This window comes from Oncorhynchus clarkii, chromosome 25, assembly GCF_045791955.1.
Source record: "Oncorhynchus clarkii lewisi isolate Uvic-CL-2024 chromosome 25, UVic_Ocla_1.0, whole genome shotgun sequence".
Lineage (NCBI taxonomy): Eukaryota > Metazoa > Chordata > Actinopteri > Salmoniformes > Salmonidae > Oncorhynchus > Oncorhynchus clarkii.
This window is the reverse complement of record NC_092171.1, coordinates 15,957,210-15,977,011: the sequence shown is the minus strand read 5'-3', so window position 1 is coordinate 15,977,011 and position 19,802 is coordinate 15,957,210. Positions and strand designations below refer to the sequence as shown.

Below are 19,802 nucleotides of genomic sequence, written 5' to 3'. Positions count from 1 at the left end.
GAGAGTAGTAAAGGAGAGTAATAGAGGAGAGTAGTAGAGGAGAGTAATAGAGGAGAGTAGTAGAGGAGAGTAGTGGGGGAGAGTAGTAAAGGAGAGTAATAGAGGAGAGTAGTAGAGGAGAGTAGTGGAGGAGAGTAGTAGAGGAGAGTAGTGGGGGAGAGTAGTAAAGGAGGGTAATAGAGAAGAGTAGTAGAGGAGAGTAGTAGAGGAGAGTAATAGAGGAGAGTAGTGGAGGAGAGTAATAGAGGAGAGTAGTAGAGGAGAGTAGTAGAGGAGAGTAATAGAGGAGAGTAGTGGAGGAGAGTAATAGAGGAGAGTAGTAGAGGAGAGTAGTAGAGGAGAGTAATAGAGGAGAGTAATAGAGGAGAGTAGTAGAGGAGAGTAATAGAGGAGAGTAATGGAGGAGAGTAGTAGAGGAGAGTAATAGAGGAGAGTAGTGGAGGAGAGTAATAGAGGAGAGTAGTAGAGGAGAGTAGTAGAGGAGAGTAGTAGAGGAGAGTAATAGAGGAAAGTAGTGGAGGAGAGTAATAGAGGAGAGTAGTAGATGAGGGGAATAGATGAGAGTAGTGGAGGAGAGTAGTACAGGAGAGTATTAGAGGAGAGTAGTACAGGAGAGTAGTACAGGAGAGTAGTACAGGAGAGTATTAGAGGATAGTAATAGAGGAGAGTAGTAGAGGAGAGTAGTAGAGGAGAGTAGTGGACAGTAGTAGAGGAGAGTAGTAGAGGAGAGTAGTAGAGGAGAGTAGTAGAGGAGAATAGTAGAGGAGAGTAGTAGAGAGCAGTATTGGAGAGTTGTGGAGGAGAGTTGTAGAGGAATGTAGTAAAGGAAAGTAGTGGAGGAGAGTAGTAGTGGAGAGTAGTAGAGAGTAGTGGAGGAGAGTAGTAGTGGAGAGTAGTAAAGGAGAGTAGTGGAGGAGAGTAATAGAGGAGAGTAGCAAAGGAGAGTAGTGGAGGAGAGTAGTAGAGGAGAGTAATAGAGGAGAGTAGTGGGGGAGAGTAGTAAAGGAGAGTAATAGAGGAGAGTATTAGAGGAGAGTAGTAGAGGAGAGTAGTGGAGGAGAGTAGCAGAGGAGAGTAGTGGAGGGGAGTAGTAGAGGAGAGTAGTGGGGGAGAGTAGTAAAGGAGAGTAATAGAGGAGAGTAGTAGAGGAGAGTAGTAGAGGAGAGTAATAGAGGAGAGTAGTAGAGGAGAGTAGTAGAGGAGAGTAGTGGGGGAGAGTAGTAGAGGAGAGTAATAGAGGAGAGTAGTAGAGGAGAGTAGTGGAGGAGAGTAGTAGAGGAGAGTAGTGGGGGAGAGTAGTAAAGGAGAGTAGTAGAGGAGAGTAGTAGAGGAGAGTAATAGAGGAGAGTAGTAGCGGAGAGTAGTGGAGGAGAGTAGTAGAGGAGAGTAGTGGGGGAGAGTAGTAAAGGAGAGTAATAGAGGAGAGTAGTAGAGGAGAGTAATAGAGGAGAGTAGTAGATGAGAGTAATAGAGGAGAGTAGTAGAGGAGAGTAGTGGGGGAGAGTAGTAAAGGAGAGTAATAGAGGAGAGTAGTAGAGGAGAGTAGTGGAGGAGAGTAGTAGAGGAGAGTAGTGGGGGAGAGTAGTAAAGGAGAGTAGTAGAGGAGAGTAGTAGAGGAGAGTAATAGAGGAGAGTAGTGGAGGAGAGTAATAGAGGAGAGTAGTAGATGAGAGTAGTAGAGGAGAGTAGTAGAGGAGAGTAATAGAGGAGAGTAATAGAGGAGAGTAGTAGAGGAGAGTAATATAGGAGAGTAATGGAGGAGAGTAGTAGAGGAGAGTAATAGAGGAGAGTAGTGGAGGAGAGTAATAGAGCAGAGTAGTAGAGGAGAGTAGTAGAGGAGAGTAGTAGAGGAGAGTAATAGAGGAGAGTAGTGGAGGAGAGTAATAGAGGAGAGTAGTAGATGAGGGGAATAGATGAGAGTAGTGGAGGAGAGTAGTACAGGAGAGTATTAGAGGAGAGTAGTACAGGAGAGTAGTACAGGAGGGTATTAGAGGATAGTATTAGAGGAGAGTAGTAGAGGAGAGTAGTAGAGGAGAGTAGAGGAGAGTAGTAGAGGAGAGTAGTAGAGGAGAGTAGTAGAGGTGAATAGTAGAGGAGAGTAGTAGAGAGCAGTATTGGAGAGTTGTGGAGGAGAGTAGTAGAGGAATGTAGTAAAGGAAAGTAGTGGAGGAGAGTAGTAGTGGAGAGTAGTAGAGAGTAGTGTAGGAGAGTAGTAGTGGAGAGTAGTAGAGGAGAGTAGTGGAGGAGAGTAATAGAGGAGAGTAGCAAAGGAGAGTAGTGGAGGAGAGTAGTAGAGGAGAGTAATAGAGAAGAGTAGTGGGGGAGAGTAGTAAAGGAGAGTAATAGAGGAGAGTATTAGAGGAGAGTAAAAGAGGAAAGTAATAGAGGAGAGTAGTAGAGGAGAGTAGTAGAGGAGAGTAGTGGATGAGAGTAATAGAGGAGAGTAGAGGAGAGCAGTAGAGGAGAGTAGTGGAGAGTAGTAGAGGACAGTATTAGAGGAGAGTAGTGGAGAGTAATAGAGGAGAGTAGTGGAGAGTAGTAGAGGAGAGTAGTAGAGGAGAGTAATAGAGGAGAGTAGTGGAGGAGAGTAATAGAGGAGAGTAGTAGATGAGGGGAATAGATGAGAGTAGTGGAGGAGAGTAGTAGAGGAGAGTAGTAAAGGAGAGTAGTACAGGAGAGTATTAGAGGAGAGTAGTACAGGAGAATAGTACAGGAGAGTAGTACAGGAGAGTATTAGAGGAGAGTAGTAGAGGAGAGTAGTAGAGGAGAGTAGTGGACAGTAGTAGAGGAGAGTAGTAGAGGAGAGTAGTAGAGGGGAATAGTAGAGGAGAGTAGTAGAGAGCAGTATTGAAGAGTTGTGGAGGAGAGTAGTAGAGGAATGTAGTAAAGGAAAGTAGTGGAGGAGAGTAGTAGTGGAGAGTAGTAGAGAGTAGTGGAGGAGAGTAGTAGTGGAGAGTAGCAGTGGAGGGTAATAGAGGAGAGTAGTGGAGAGTAGTAGAGGAGAGTAGTATTGGAGATTAGTGAAGGAGAGTAGTAGAGGAGAGTAGTAGATGAGTGTAGTAGAGGAGAATAGTAGAGGAGAGTAGTGGTTGAGAGTAGTAGAGGAGAGTAGTAGATGAGAGTAGTGGAGGAGAGTAATAGAGGAGAGTAGTAGAGGAGAGTAATAGAGGAGAGTAGTAGAGCAGAGTAATAGAGGAGAGTAGTAGAGGAGAGTAGTAGAGGAGAGTAGTGGATGAGAGTAATAGAGGAGAGTAGAGGAGAGCAGTAGAGGAGAGTAGTGGAGAGTAGTAGAGGACAGTATTAGAGGAGAGTAGTGGAGAGTAATAGAGGAGAGTAGTGGAGAGTAGTAGAGGAGAGTAGTAGAGGAGAGTAATAGAGGAGAGTAGTGGAGGAGAGTAATGGAGGAGAGTAGTAGATGAGGGGAATAGATGAGAGTAGTGGAGGAGAGTAGTAGAGGAGAGTAGTAAAGGAGAGTAGTACAGGAGAGTATTAGAGGAGAGTAGTACAGGAGAATAGTACAGGAGAGTAGTACAGGAGAGCATTAGAGGAGAGTAGTAGAGGAGAGTAGTAGAGGAGAGTAGTGGACAGTAGTAGAGGAGAGTAGTAGAGGAGAGTAGTAGAGGAGAGTAGTAGAGGGGAATAGTAGAGGAGAGTAGTAGAGAGCAGTATTGGAGAGTTGTGGAGGAGAGTAGTAGAGGAATGTAGTAAAGGAAAGTAGTGGAGGAGAGTAGTAGTGGAGAGTAGTAGAGAGTAGTGGAGGAGAGTAGTAGTGGAGAGTAGTAGTGGAGGGTAATAGAGGAGAGTAGTGGAGAGTAGTAGAGGAGAGTAGTAGTGGAGATTAGTGAAGGAGAGTAGTAGAGGAGAGTAGTAGATGAGTGTAGTAGAGGAGAATAGTAGAGGAGAGTAGTGGTTGAGAGTAGTAGAGGAGAGTAGTAGATGAGAGTAGTGGAGGAGAGTAATAGAGGAGAGTAGTAGAGGAGAGTAATAGAGGAGAGTGGTAGAGCAGAGTAATAGAGGAGAGTAGTAGAGGAGAGTAGTAGAGGAGAGTAGTGGAGGAGAGTAGTAGAGGAGAGTAGTAGAGGAGAGTAGTAGAGGAGAGTAGTGGGGGAGAGTAGTAAAGGAGAGTAATAGAGGAGAGTAATAGAGGAAAGTAATAGAGGAGAGTAGTAGAGGAGAGTAGTAGAGGAGAGCAGTAGAGGAGAGTAGTGGAGAGTAGTAGAGGAGAGTATTAGAGGAGAGTAGTGGAGAGTAATAGAGGAGAGTAGTGGAGAGTAGTAGAGGAGAGTAGTGGAGGAGAGTAGTGGAGAGTAATAGAGGAGAGTAGTGGAGAGTAGTAGAGGAGATTAATAGGGGAGAGTAGTAGAGGAGATTAATAAACGAGAGTAATAGAGGAGAGTAGAGGAGAGTAATAGAGGAGAGTAATAGAGGAGAGTAATAGAGGAAAGTAATAGAGGAGAGTATTAGAGGAGAGTAGTGGAGAGTAGTAGAGGAGAGTAGTGGAGAGTAATAGAGGAGAGTAGTGGAGAGTAGTAGAGGAGAGTAGTGGAGGAGAGTAGTGGAGAGTAATAGAGGAGAGTAGTGGAGAGTAGTAGAGGAGATTAATAGGGGAGAGTAGTAGAGGAGATTAATAAACGATAGTAATAGAGGAGAGTAGAGGAGAGTAATAGAGGAGAGCAGAGGAGAGTAATAGAGGAGAGTAGTGGAGAGTAGTAGAGGAGAGTAGTGGAGGAGAGTAGTGGAGAGTAATAGAGGAGAGTAGAGGAGAGTAGTAGAGGAGAGTAGTGGAGGAGAGAAGTAGTGGAGAGTAGTGGAGGAGAGTAGTGGAGAGTAATAGAGGAGAGTAGTGGAGAGCAGTATTGGAGAGTTGTGGAGGAGAGTAGTAGTGGAGAGTAATAGTGTAGAGTAGTGGAGGAGAGGAGAGTAATAGTGGAGAGTAATAGAGGAGAGTAGTAGAGGAGAGTAGTAGAGGAAAGTAGTGGAGGAGAGTAGTAGTGGAGAGTAGTAGAGAGTAGTGGAGGAGAGTAGTAGTGGAGAGTAGTAGAGAGTAGTGGAGGAGAGTAGTAGTGGAGAGTAGTAGAGAGTAGTGGAGGAGAGTAGTAGTGGAGAGTAATAGAGGAGATTAGTGCTCTAGGGAAGACCCTTTCTGCATTGTACACACAGCCCTCAACACAGAGTTGCTCAGTCAGGCCAGTCAGGTTTGATCGACTCTGAGGAGAGACTGACTGCATCATCATTCTTCTTCTTTTTAGAAGAAACATGAATCTATTGGAAATCCCAAATTGTTTGCATAGTCAGTTCACACACAGCTGTGACACACACACTTATCTCACCAGACATGCCACCAGGGGTCTTTTCACAGAACTTAAAACTTACTACCCTCTCCACTACTATCCTATCGATGTGGATAGGGGGGTTTCTCCCTCTATTTGGTATTTTATTAGGATCCCCATTAGCTGTTGCAAAAGCAGCAGCTACTCTTCCTGGGGTCCACACAAAACATGAAACATAATACAGAATGACATAATACAGAACATCAATAGACAAGAACAGCTCAGGGACAGAACTACATAAAAAAATGTAAAGGCACATGTAGCCTTCATATCAGTGCATACACACAAACTATCTAGGTCAAATAGGGGAGGGGCGTTGTGCCGTGAGGTGTTGCTTTATCTGTTTTTTAAAACCAGGTTTGCTGTTTATTTGAGCCATATGAGGTGGAAGGAAGTTCCATGCAATAAGGGCTCTATATAATACTGTAAGCTTTCTTGAATTTATTCTGGATTTGGGGACTGTGAAAAGACCCCTGGTGGCATGTCCATGTTATATCCTTCCTGTTTGGCCCTGTCCGGGGGTGTCCTCGGATGGGACCACAGTGTCTCCTGACCCATCCTGTCTCAGCCTCCAGTATTTATGCTGCAGTAGTTTATGTGTCGGGGGGCTAGGGTCAGTTTGTTATATCTGGAGTACTTCTCCTGTCCTATTCAGTGTCCTGTGTGAATTTAAGTGTGCTCTTTCTCTCTTTCTCTCTTTCTTTCTCTCTCTCGGAGGACCTGAGCTCTTGGACCATGCCTCAGGACTACCTGACATGATGACTCCTTGCTGTCCCCAGTCCACCTGGCCGTGCTGCTGCTCCAGTTTCAACTGTTCTGCCTTATTATTATTGGACCATGCTGGTCATTTATGAACATTTTAACATCTTGGCCATGTTCTGTTATAATCTCCACCCGGCACAGCCAGAAGAGGACTGGCCACCCCACATAGCCTGGTTCCTCTCTAGGTTTCTTCCTAGGTTTTGGCCTTTCTAGGGAGTTTTTCCTAGCCACCGTGCTTCTACACCTGCATTGCTTGCTGTTTGGGGTTTTAGGCTGGGTTTCTGTACAGCACTTTGAGATATCAGCTGATGTACGAAGGGCTATATAAATACATTTGATTTGATTTGATTTGATGTCTGGTGGGTTAAGTGTGTGTGTGTAAATTGACTATGCAAACAATTTGGGATTTCCAATACATTCATGTTTCCTCTAAAAAGAAGAAGAAGTGATGCAGTCAGTCTCTCCTCAGAGTCGATCAGGCCGGACTGGCCCGACTGAACAACTCTGTGTTGAGGGCTGTGTGTACAACGCAGAAAGGGTCTTCCCTAGAGCTGGAATCCATATAGCATACAACCTCTTCACATATCATGTCAAATATGTCAAACTTCTGCCCAGGATGTCTTATCCAGGCTCTCTGGTACAGTACATTACAGTTCCACAGAGCTGTAATCCCCTGGTGGCCTGGCACAGCGTGGGCTGCAGAGGTGTGAGAAGGGGAGGCTGTGCTGTGGGTGTGAGGTTTTGTCGGAGGCCTGTAGTGGCCTGAGGAGAAGTACTGAATAAAGCCCTGGGGCCGTGCTGTGACCTCAGCCTTCGGCCACACTCCCCGACGCCATGTCATTTTCCCGTCCCCGCGTTGCCGCCTAACCAACGGCAACTGCTCATTTACAGGGCAGTGTGGGCTCTGAGGCGCACAGATACACACTAACACACAGACCAGAGCATGGAGCATACAGCCCTGTCCAGCAATTAGCACATGAGCACGTGCGGGTCACGAGTCATTCACTACACATAGACAAACATGGCTATGAGTCATAGACACGCAAAATGCTGCAAATCCTAAAATGATTTACAACAATACTCACATATGCATACAAACTCACAAGTAGCATAAAAATATACATGTGCGGACACACACAAACAAACACTGGTTGCCCAGGGTAACCGTGGTTGTGGGTCCTGTTGTCCAGACATGGTTAGCGTGACTGGGAGGGAGGGAGGGAGGGAGGGGGAGAGAGAGAGAGAGAGAGAGAGAGAGAGAGAGAGAGAGAGAGAGAGAGAGAAAGTTTGGGCAGCTTGGCTAGCTAAGGCACACCCAATTACATGACTCGCACATGCAGTGTCTAGTACTTTAGAGGACAATGTCTGTCTGCAACTCTGTCTGTGTGTTTGTCTGTCTGGTTTGCATCTTGTATCATCTTGTAACATACACTGAGTGTACAAAACATTAAGAACACCTTCCTAATATTGAGTTGCACCCCTTTTGCCCTCAGAACAGCCTCAATTCGTCAGGGCATGGACTCACGTTCCACAGGGATGCTGGCCCATGTTGACTCCAATGCTTCCCACAGTTGTGTCAAGACGGCTGGATGTCCTTTGGGTGGTAGACCACTCATATTACATATACACTGTTGAGAGAGAAAAACCCAGTAGCGTTGCAGTTCTTGACACAAACCGGTGCGCCTGGCACCTACTACCATACCCCATTCAAAGACACTTCAATGTTTTGTCTTGCCCATTCACCCTCTGAATGGCACACATACACAATCCATGTCTCAATTGGCTCAAAGCTTAAAAATCCCTCTTTAACCTGTCTCCTCCCCTTCATCTTGACGGATTGAAGTGGATTTAACAAGTGACATCAATAAGGGATGGTCAGTCTATGTCATGGAAAGAGCAGGTGTTCTTAATGTTTTTTATTGAACCTTTATTTAACTAGGCAAGTCAGTTAAGAACACATTCTTATTTACAATGACGGCCTACCAAAAGGCAAAAGGCCTCCTGCAGGGACGGGGGCTGGGATTAAAAATATTTATAAAATATAAAATATAAATATAGGACAAAACACACATCACAACAAGACAGACAGCACAACACTACATAAAGAGAGGTCTAAGACAACAAGATAACAAGGCAGCAACACATGTTTCGTACACTTGTGCAGTTATGCAATATATCAAATGTAGGGCTCTATAGGCTTCTCTTTTTAGAGCCCTGACCAGATTGTGTTTTCTGAAAGTGTCAAAACCACAATCAGGTTAAATCCGGTTTAGATATTTGAGGGGGGGAACTCTGACATACCCACAACACACTGGAAATATGCTATTCACTCTCAGGCTGTGCTTAAAGCCAAAATGCTTTTTAGTAAGTTATGTAGTAGTGGATCTATGTTTATATACTGTATTTTCTACATATTTTATCAACCTTTGTGTATTGCTCCTTTGTCCTGTATTACAGGTGTGAAATAAATATTCCCAAATAATTGTATTGTGTGGTAGGTAAGAATAGACTTGGTCAGAAGCAGAGTGAAAGGGACAGTGTGTGTGAGAGAGGTAGTAAGAATAGAGGGGACAGCAGAGCAGAGCAGAGCAGCACTGCAGCTAAGATTACGATACTATCAAGCGGTAAGTGAGGGTGGAGGGTTGGTTTTCCAGGCCCAAAACCACCAGCTCTTACAAACACAGATGCGCAGTGAGTCAGACATACACACACAAACACATACATACACACAGTCTCTCTCTGAAAGCGCTCAGAGACAGAACCCTCTCTACTCTGCTCTGCTCCTTTCCTCTCTCTGTGCAGCGGCAAGCCCCAGTCTCCACAGTCAACGCTCTCTCTCTGTCTTTCTCTCTCCCTCACTCTCACTCTTTCTTCTCTCTAATTTCTATTTCTCTTAATGCGTGTTCAATGCTTTTCTGGTTGTTCACATTGGGTTTCGGCGCCCTCTGAAAGCCTCACAGACTTTGAATGGCGTAGGCCACTGCCTGGTTTGAACTTAAAGAAAACAGAACATTTCCAAAACTTGGCCGACCAATCAAAAGAGAGAGAGAAAAGAGAGAGGGGAGCAGAGAGCTGAAAAAGTAAAAGCAAAGAGGAAAAAATAAGCTACACCGAGTAAGAGCGAAAAGAGAGAGGGGAGGGGAGGAGAGGCCCTGTGACCTCATGTGACATGTGACGTGGGCTCCTCCACTCACGGAGGGGAGTTGGAGGATGGCGAGGACGCAAAGAGAGCTGTGGCTTTAGCCGGCGCTAGCTAACACTGACGCTCCAGTCAGGTCACCACCGTGGGACACCACGTCTCCTGACAGAGAGAGAGATTACCTGGCTAACCTCAGAGCCCCTGCCCACTGACGGACCGGACCAGCACAGCACCACACCTCCCTGCCACCCCACCGTGGCCTGCTAACAAGACGTCCAGACCCGATACAACAACGGTGAGTGCATTGGAAGGCCAGAGTCCTGGAGAGGGATGGTACCACTGCATCTCAGTGTAGCCACACTCTCCCTCTCCCTCCCAGCCAGCCATTCTCTCTCTCTCACTCACCCTCCCAGCCTGCCATTCTCTCTCCCTCTCCCTCACCCTCCCAGCCTGCCAATTCTCTCTCCCTCTCCCTCACCCTCCCAGTCTACCATTCTCTCTCCCTCTCCCTCTCCCTCACCCTCCCAGTCTGCCATTCTCTCTCACTCTCCCTTTCCCTCACCCTCCCAGCCTGCCATTCTCTCTCCCTCTCCCTCATCCACCCAGCCTACCATTCTCTCTCCCTCTCCCTCATCCCCCCAGCCTACCATTCTCTCTCCCTCTCCCTCATCCCCCCAGCCTACCATTCTCTCTCCCTCTCCCTCTCTTTCACTCTCTCTCCCCCTATCATTCCCTCTTCCTCTCTTTCTTTCTGAATGTCTCATACCCCTGGTGCTGCATACTTATACTGCTCTCTTTGCAGGCTTGTGGCAAGGGATTCCTGCGGTAGTTACAAACCCCAAATTCTTGGTTGCAAATGGGCTCCGAGTTTCAGGATCTATCCTTCTCCCTCGCTCTCCTCTCTCTCACTCTTTCGTTCTCTATTTCAACCACCGTTTCTCTCCAAGGTTGGTCGTTATCGACTGTAGAGAGGGCTGACGACGGCTCTGGCACCACTTCAGCCACGAGGACATGGCTTCCAACAGCATCTTTGACTGCTTCGGGAACTACGGCCCCACTCTACTGAGAGGTAAGCACTCTCTCCTCCCCTCAATACTCTCTCTCTCTCCCTCTCTCCCTCCTCTGTCATGTCTGTGGCTCGAGGCGTCAGAGAGAGAATGATATTGGCGGCTCTGGCGGTCCACCCGCTCCCAGTTGTTTAAAATGTGTGGCCTCGTCTGTTTGGCAACACGAAGGAGTGTGGGGGTGTGTGCGTTTTCCAAAACAGCAGGGACAGCAACACTTCTAAAAGAGAGACTTTGTTTTGGTGTTTGAGTAGACCCTCTCTGAAAGGATCGTACCACACACGCTGAATGCCCTAACGTTCCTATTAAATGGGTGGAAAAGGAGGCATGGATCCATACAGTAGCCGAGGCCGTTAGTGACAGGGCCCTTACAGCTGTGGGCCTCAGGGCTGCGTCTGATATAGTATTGATGGAGCACACCAATAATGGGCTTCTCACCACAGCCATCAAGAGGGGGGGGGGGGTTTCTAGCTCTCTGGGAGAATAGAAGGAAGGAAGGCTCCATCGGACCGGCCTTTACTGGAACACAGCGATACGATAAAACAGAAAGAGAAAAAACATTGGTCTGTCTCCTTCACTACTTACAGGAGGTACTCTTGGCCTGTGTGGTGAGGTGAGTGCATTACACTCAGGCTAAAGACTGCTGTTAATGAAGGAGCCATTTTTTCCCCGTGGTTACCTCAGTCCTGCAGTACTTGGATTAAAGCCTAGATTGAAGTCAAGTTTAGAGAGAATTTTCCCGCTGATATAATAAAACAATAAATTATAAGATTATTAATAACAATGTACTAAATTAGATTACATATAGTAATAGAAGATTCAATTGTGTTCAAATTAGATTAATAGCAAAATGATACAAACACATTTTCAAGCAGCTAGAAAGTGACGAAACCATGTAAAACGTCTGTTCTGTTTGTCACAGGAGAATATCTGACTTCCACTCTAAATCTAACTGTTGAAAACTCTGAATCAACTGTATAAACTGTTGGCTAAGTTTGGAGAGAATTTTCCCGCTGATATAATGAGACAATAAATTATAAGATTATTAAATAACATTGTAATAAATTAGATTACATATAGTGATAGAAGATTCAATTGTGTCCAATTGCGAAAGGCCTCGGCCAACAGTTTATACAGTTGATTCAGAGTTTTCAACAGTTAGATTTAGAGTGGAAGTCAGATATTCTCCTGTGACAAACAGAACAGACGTTGTACATGGTTTCTTCACTTTCTAGCTGCTTGAAAATGTGTTTGCATCATTTTGCTATTAATTTAAAAAGTCCCCAACATGTCATTTTATCGAGGGCATGTTGCTGTGAGAGTATTAACCTGAGGAGGTCTGGGAGATTGGTTCCCTACTACATAAAACAGCAACAGAAAATCTACCCTCGATTACGTCCTGGTTGCTGTGGTAATTAGAGAACCACTGGATAAGCACTACCAGCTCCTAATTGTTTGCAGAATAAATCTTAAAATCTCTGGAGCCCAGTTTATCCCTCTATAAACATGCGCACACGCGCGCGCACACGCACACACATCTGCCGCTCATATGAGAACAAGCCTCTGATATCCCTACTGGAGCAGTGAGCAGAGTGACAGAGGATGGTGTTTCAGTGTTCTCACAGCTCAGACAGATACTCAGTCATTTATAGTTTCCTCTTGACAAAGCCGCATCTCTGCACCATGTCTTTCTCTCACTCTCCTTCTTACGCATCACTAAATGTTTCTCTCCCGCTATAATTCAGACTGGAGCATGAGGTCTGGCTGTTGGTTGATTATTCTCATTTAAAGCATTACGGCCTTACTTAGTGTGCAACCCTCTAATGTCTGAATAAGGACCGAGTTGGGATCAGATCTTACGCTTAGCGGACCTCTTATGTAAAGCGCTTCGGATGCTTGAATTTGTATTTTGACTGTAGCGACAGGGGAAAACCAACGTGCAAGCAAAATATAGGATGGAAAAATATAGAGTGTTTAAAGCTGTAATCACCATTGGAAATCATTAATGAATATGCAATATCCTTTTACAATTTATTCAGTGGAGAAAATGAAAGCAAACTGTAATAGAACAAATGCCAAAAGTCATTAAATCCTCCGGTTCAATTTGAAAGCAATTCAAATAGACTGCCTCATGTGAGAGAAATACTCTGGCGGTTAGTTTAACAACTTGCATTACACAGGCAAAGCAGTTTGGAAAATACTTTTAAAAAATGGACTGAAATTAAGAGGATATTGTTTGTGGATATTGTATGTTTCCAATTCCTGAATTTAATACCATGGAAATGTGAATGTGTACATGTTTTCAGAAGTCATAGTGTTACAGTTAAACTCTGCCTATAGATTGTGCTTCTAAAGTACTTTCTTTTAAATTTAGCTGGTAAAAAAAAAAGTCAAATCCCAAACATCGCATGTTCTTCATCATTTTTGCAAGATCTATATCTAATGATTAGCAACTCGAGATAGGCTACCCATAGATGAATATGCATTCAGACACGATCATCTGAATACATAAATACAAGTAGACAGGAGCCCTGTCCATAAGCAGGTATAGAATGATATTCTTAGCTCCATCACATTAAGCAGCAGTATATCTCATGCTGAGAAGTGAACACATGTGAGCACGTGATGTGCAACATCTGACGCGCTTTGTGTGAGAAAAGAATGTGCTTCACCTCAAAAACCTCACTCCTGTAGCACAGAGAAGAGGAGAGAGAAAAGAGAGAGAAGAGAGAAGAGAAGTGAGAGAGGGACGCTGAAGCTCTCACGCTATTTGTAATGAGAAAGAGAGCCCCTCCAAAAACAGTTGCGAGGCCCTGACAGTTAGCACACTAGGGCAGGCTGTATGTGAGATGGAGATGCTCTCTAAAGGCGCTAATCTGATGCAGACGAAGAGAGCTCCTGCCGTTCCCCGATAACCACAATGAGGTTACACCTGCTCCTCTCTCACAACAGACCAATTATCCAGACACACACATATGAGGTATGCTAAATACTCACAGAACTAACATTAGCAGCTTGGTATCCCAAATTCTTGATACGAGTGAAATACCAGGTGATACGAGTGAAAATAGCAACTATTTCACTCTGTAGAGAAAAATGTATAAACTTTTATTGGGTTACAAACCTGCCACTTTTGTTGTCTTCAGCGTTTGAGTCAGGTGAGGTTCCAGGTTTACAGTGACTCTGATTGGGCGTGGGTACTGGGTCATATCCTTGGCTTGGTTCCCTGACCGCTTTTCCTCCTAGCTGGAAAGGAAGCTTTTTACCCAATAGGCCCTGTAGACAGGGGGGGGCATTTTAGAGTGTAACGCTCATGGGAGCCAGTTCCCTTTGTGGCAGAAAAAAGGCCCCAGTTTATTAGGGTGGGAATGGTTTTATATGTTTGGCTTGTTGCACTGTATGAATGAAAGTTAGGGTTTCTGTGTGAGAAACACGCCATGCTTCGCCACAGTAGTAGTGAGTTTATTTTTGGTGGATTCTGGGAGGTGGTCTGGTTAGTTCTACAACTCGGAAATAAAAAGCTAAAAGACTCACAACTGTTAGAATTGTATGAGAAAAATAAACTTTGGGTAAAACCCTCTAATGATTTCTCACACATTACAGATAAGCCTCAAGATGAATTTAACAAAATTATGAGATCTGTCAACACCTGTTGATGGATAACACCTTCAGGGGTCGCCAACAAGATGGCTTCCAGGTAGAGGAAGGGAGGCGGCATCTGCTGATTATGTGGTCAACCAATTTCCAAACCCCGTCTCCCCTAAATTGTTTGGCTGAGCACGCTAAACTCTATATAACGTTGGTCAAGGTTAAAGTTGTGCTAAGTGTTGTAGTAAATCAAATGTTCTGGTGGTCGACCGGCAACCACAAGGGCCAGATTCTCTGGAGCTGGTCTCCAATCTGATAATGTGGATATTTCCTGTATTGGTCTCTTGGTACAAATTTCGTTTGAACAAGTAATTGTTTCGGAAGGGCGGACAACTTTCTATCAACAAACAGCACTGGACGGGTGATCAGCATATGTTTCTGAAATTCATCTTGAAAACAAACTCAAGGTAGACTTTGCGTAGTATGGCATGGCTGGTGTGTATAGTGAGTCAGTAGGCATTGTGCCAGACTGAAGCATTAAGAAAGCTCTGTGTGGCGTCTCAACCCCTTTAGCACAGTTCATCCAGAGTTAGACTTCACATTAAGAGCAGCTCTCTGATTGTCTATGGCAGTTCTGAGGGGACTGACCTCTGTGAATGTCTATGGCAGTTCTGAGCGGACTGACCTCTCTGATTGTCAATGGCAGTTCTGAGCGGACTGACCTCTCTGATTGTCTATGGCAGTTCTGAGGGGACTGACCTCTGTGAATGTCTATGGCAGTTCTGAGCGGACTGACCTCTCTGATTGTCTATGGCAGTTCTGTGGGGACTGACCTCTGTGATTGTCTATGGCAGTTCTGAGCGGACTGACCTCTCTGATTGTCTATGGCAGTTCTGAGCGGACTGACCTCTCTGATTGTCTATGGCAGTTCTGAGGGGACTGACCTCTGTGATTGTCTATGGCAGTTCTGAGGGGACTGAACTCTGTGAATGTCTATGGCAGTTCTGAGGGGACTGACCTCTGTGAATGTCTATGGCAGTTCTGAGGGGACTGACCTCTGTGATTGTCTATGGCAGTTCTGAGGGGACTGACCTCTGTGATTGTCTATGGCAGTTCTGAGGGGACTGAACTCTGTGAATGTCTATGGCAGTTCTGAGGGGACTGAACTCTGTGAATGTCTATGGCAGTTCTGAGGGGACTGACCTCTGTGAATGTCTATGGCAGTTCTGAGGGGACTGAACTCTGTGAATGTCTATGGCAGTTCTGAGGGGACTGAACTCTGTGAATGTCTATGGCAGTTCTGAGGGGACTGACCTCTGTGAATGTCTATGGCAGTTCTGAGGGGACTGAACTCTGTGAATGTCTATGGCAGTTCTGAGGGGACTGACCTCTGTGAATGTCTATGGCAGTTCTGAGGGGACTGAACTCTGTGATTGTCTATGGCAGTTCTGAGGGGACTGAACTCTGTGAATGTCTATGGCAGTTCTGAGGGGACTGACCTCTGTGAATGTATGGTAAATACATTACCACACCTCCCTCAGACAAGCAAAAAGGAGAAAACACATTATGCCCTTACTTAATAACTACGGCGTAATTGGTATGGTGAGAGACACAAATGTCCAAGTTTGTCATGATACAATGCACTGGGATGTCAGCGGAATTCATAACGACAAGCTATTTTCTGGGACCCTCCGATGTGGAAAATAAATATCGGAACAGGAACACTAGCATGCAGGCAGGAAAGTATTCAGACGACGAAAGTATTTGGATAACTGGACAAGGAGATGGAAATGATCACAATATCATTTTCTGGTTGTTTTTTTTTAAGTCTTGTATCTACTGTTTATGGTTACAATATTCTGATGAGTCATTTCTTTACGCTTAATTACGTTCTCTTATGAGATGATCATATTTCATTAGGCCCTTACTGTGGTATTGATTAAATCCCTGCTATCATGCTTTTAATAACCTCATCCCTTTTGTCTGAGAGAATTGAATTATGAACAAACCCAGGCTTGTAATGTTTTTGATCACTTATCATGCAGTTGTATAACAGCTGCCCTGAACCACAGCTAGTTTCATGCACTGAGGCAGCTGACAATTAGGGACAAGCAACAGTCTAATACCACCAGTGATTATGCATGGTGACCTAAGTTTGGCAATAATTAAGTTACAGGAAGCTTATATAAGTGCTATTAAGTAATTTTGTCATGCCATTAAGTGTTAATTACCATGTGATTAATTAACTAAATGAGACCCTAGTTGTACTAATGAAGGAGATAATAGATCAGATTACAACCAACAACGAATTTACAGGAAATGAAAGAATGAAAATGAAGATCCTTCTTGAAAATAAATGAATTATGTATTATTTTTTGAACTGTCTTGTCTATCAAAAGAAGCCAACACTGGACAAACAGAGTCCATTTGAAGTGAATTTGAAACTTCTACAGAATGTTGTTGTTTTTCATAAGGCATGACCCCTCCCTGCTGAGTAATACCGTTAAACAGATGTTTCGAACAACATCCGATCTGTAGACACAACATAAAGAAGAATCCTCCCATTTAGCGTAGCGTATGAAAACTATTTCAGCATAGTTGTATTTTCACATGCAGCTAATTTCAGTTGCCTATATACAGTATGGTACATCTGGTTTTCAACGCGGAGACATGGAACAATTCAACAGCAAAACAGCTCAACAAGCCAGAATGTGAAACTGAACTAAAGACTGAAGCCTCTTCTTCCTTCATTACGATAAATCTCATGCTCAAAATGTCCATAGCCCATCCCTCTTCCCAAAAGCAATAAAGAAAAAAGTTAATTACGGTGGAGCAAAGATGCAGATAATGATAGGATATATAAGCTGCAGGCTATGAAAGTGTTTTTGATACAATATTTTCTCCGTTTTTCCCAGAAAAATCTCAAGTTGTTTGCATTAATTAATTATCTTTTGTGCAATAAAACACGTTTTAGGGGGACGTGACAACCTTCCCAAAAAGTAGAAAAAGTTATTTCAAGAGATCATCTTTTCAGAAATGGATAATGACTACTTGACTTTTTTTTGCAACTTGACTTTTTGGACAGGGGCAATTTTATGTGATCATGTATTCTAAAAACATTATTAAAATCTGCTCCAAATTATGATTCAAAGATGTCTGCAGGAAGAATAAGGTGTCAGCTATGACATGACAACCTGGGTTTATTATTTTGGTTATTGAACTGCAGTAAATGAAGTGGATTAATGCCTGGATTACAGTAAAGGAATTTCATCATGGGTCCCTTATCTGTGCTACTCAGAAATGCATAGTTATGGACATGAATGCCATTCTCTTCATGGTCTTTTTGTTGTATGTGTGATGTAAGTGCCTTAATGTGTTTGGAAGCCAGGAAGAGTAGTTGCTGCCTTGGCAGGAACTAATGGGGATCCCTAATAGATACAAATACAAATGGGGATGTATCCTAAATTGGCACACAAATGTAGAAATGTGCAATATCCTCCTCTGCATATCTGGGCATTATTCTACACACTGGCTATTATTTTAATGAGCTCTTACCCCAAACAAGACCAAATTTGGTTGGTCCAGACCATATCTGAACGAATCATAGACATCTATGTTTCACAAATTTGGACATCAAAGTACAGCACAGTAGAGCACAGAACAGCACAGTAGAGTATATTACAGTAAAGTAGATTTTAGTTCAGTACAGTACAATGCAGTACATTACAGTAAAGTAGATTATAGTTCAGTACAGTATAATGCAGTACATTACAGTAAAGTAGATTATAGTTCAGTACAGTACAATACAGTACATTACAGTAAAGTAGATTATAGTTCAGTACAGTACAATACAGTACATTACAGTAAAGTAGATTATAGTTCCATACAGTACAATACAGTACATTACAGTAAAGTAGATTATAGTTCAGTACAGTACAATATAGTACATTACACTAAAGTAGATTATAATTCAGTACAGTACAATACAGTACATTACAGTAAAGTAGATTATAGTTCAGTACAGTACAATACAGTACATTACAGTAAAGTAGATTATAGTTCAGTACAGTACAATACAGTACATTACAGTAAAGTAGATTATAGTTCCATACAGTACAATACAGTACATTACAGTAAAGTAGATTATAGTACAGTACAATACAGTACATTACAGTAAAGTAGATTATAGTACAGTACAATACAGTACATTACAGTAAAGTAGATTATAGTTCAGTACAGTACAATACAGTACATTACAGTAAAGTAGATTATAGTTCAGTACAGTACAATACAGTACATTACAGTAAAGTAAATGCTTTTTTCAATCTTTACTAACGACATTCCACTGGCTTTGAGTAAGGCCAGTGTGTCTATGTATGCGGATGACTCAACACTATACACGTCAGCTACTACAGCGACTGAAATGACTGCAACACTTAACAAAGAGTTGCAGTTAGTTTCGGATTGGGTAAAAAGGAATAAATTAGTCCTAAATATTTCCAAAACTAAAAGCATTGTATTTGGGACAAATCATTCACTAAACCCTAAACCTCAACTACATCTCGTAATGAATGGTGTGTAAATTTAGTAAGTTGAGGTGACTAAACTGCTTGGAGTAACCCTGGATTGTAAACTGTCATGGTCAAAAACATATTGATACAACAGTAGCTAAAATGGGGAAAAGTCTGTCCATAATAATGCACTGATCTGCCTTCTTAACAACACTATCAGCAAGGCAAGTCCTACAGGCCCTGGTTTTGTCGCACCTGGACTACTGTTCAGTAGTGTGGTCAGGTGCCACAAAGAGAGACTTGGGAAAATTGCAGTTGGCTGGCTCAGAACAGGGTAGCACAGCTGGCCCTTAAAAGTACCCGGAGAGCTAACATTAATGACATGCATGTCAATCTCTCATGGCTCAAAGTGGAAGAGAGATTGACTTCATCATTACTTGTTTATGTAAGAGGTGTTGACAAGCTGAATGTACCGAGCTGTCTGTTTAAAATACTACACACAGCTCGGACACCCATGCATACCCCACAAGACATGCCACCAGAGGTCTCTCCACAGTCCCCAATCCAGAACAGACGATGGGAGGCGCACAGTACTACATAGAGCCATGACAAAATAGAACTCTACTTCACATCAGGTAACTGATGTAAGCAGTAGAATCAGATTTAAAAAGCAGGTAAAAGTACACCTTATGGAACAACAGGGACTGTGAAGAGACGCACACAAAGGTGCATATACACACATTGTGATATTGTTGTATGGTGGTATTGAACATTTGTGTTGTGGATATGTGGTGATGTTACAGTCGGAAGTTTACATACACTTAGGTTGGAGTCATTAAAACTCATTTTTCAACCACTCCACAAATTTCTTGTTAACAAACTATAGTTTTGACAAGTCGGTTAGGACATCTACTTTGTGCAGGACACAAGTCATTCTTCCAACAATTGTTTACAGACAGAATATTTCACTTATAATTCACTGTATCACAATTCCAGTGGGTCAGAGGTTTACATACACCAAGCTGACTGTGCCTTTAAACAGCTTGGAACATTTCAGAAAATTATGGCATGGCTTTAGAAGCTTCTGATAGGCTAATTGACATCATTTGAGTCAATTGGAGGTGTACCTGTGGATTTATATCAAGGCTTACCTTCAAACAGTGCCTCTTTGCTTGACATCATAGGAAAATGAAAAGAAATCAGCCAAGACCTCAGAAAAACATTTGTAGACCTCTACAAGTCTGGTTCATCCTTGGGAGCAATTTCCAAATGCCTGAAGGTACCACGTTTATCTGTACAAACAATATTACGCAAGTATAAACACCATGGGACCACGCAGCCGCCATACCGCTCAGGAAGGAGACGCGTTCTGTCTCCTAGAGATGAACGTACTTTGGTGCAAAAAGTG

At 43.4% G+C, this 19,802-nt stretch overlaps 1 protein-coding gene across 2 annotated transcripts in view; it reads left to right on the top strand.

Moving 5' to 3' along the window:
* Positions 1–8,889: 8,889 nt before the first annotated feature.
* LOC139383318 (RUNX family transcription factor 3) overlaps positions 8,890–19,802 on the top strand; it is an 84,818-nt gene continuing 73,905 nt past the window's right edge. The window contains exons 1-2 of one of the 2 annotated variants that reach the window (XM_071127804.1): positions 8,890–9,526; positions 10,179–10,300. In XM_071127804.1, coding sequence (XP_070983905.1) covers positions 10,243–10,300 — 58 coding nt within the window. In that variant the 5' untranslated portion in view covers positions 8,890–9,526; positions 10,179–10,242. The remainder of the gene's footprint in view (positions 9,527–10,178; positions 10,301–19,802) is intronic. The other variant, XM_071127803.1, reaches the window with a different exon arrangement.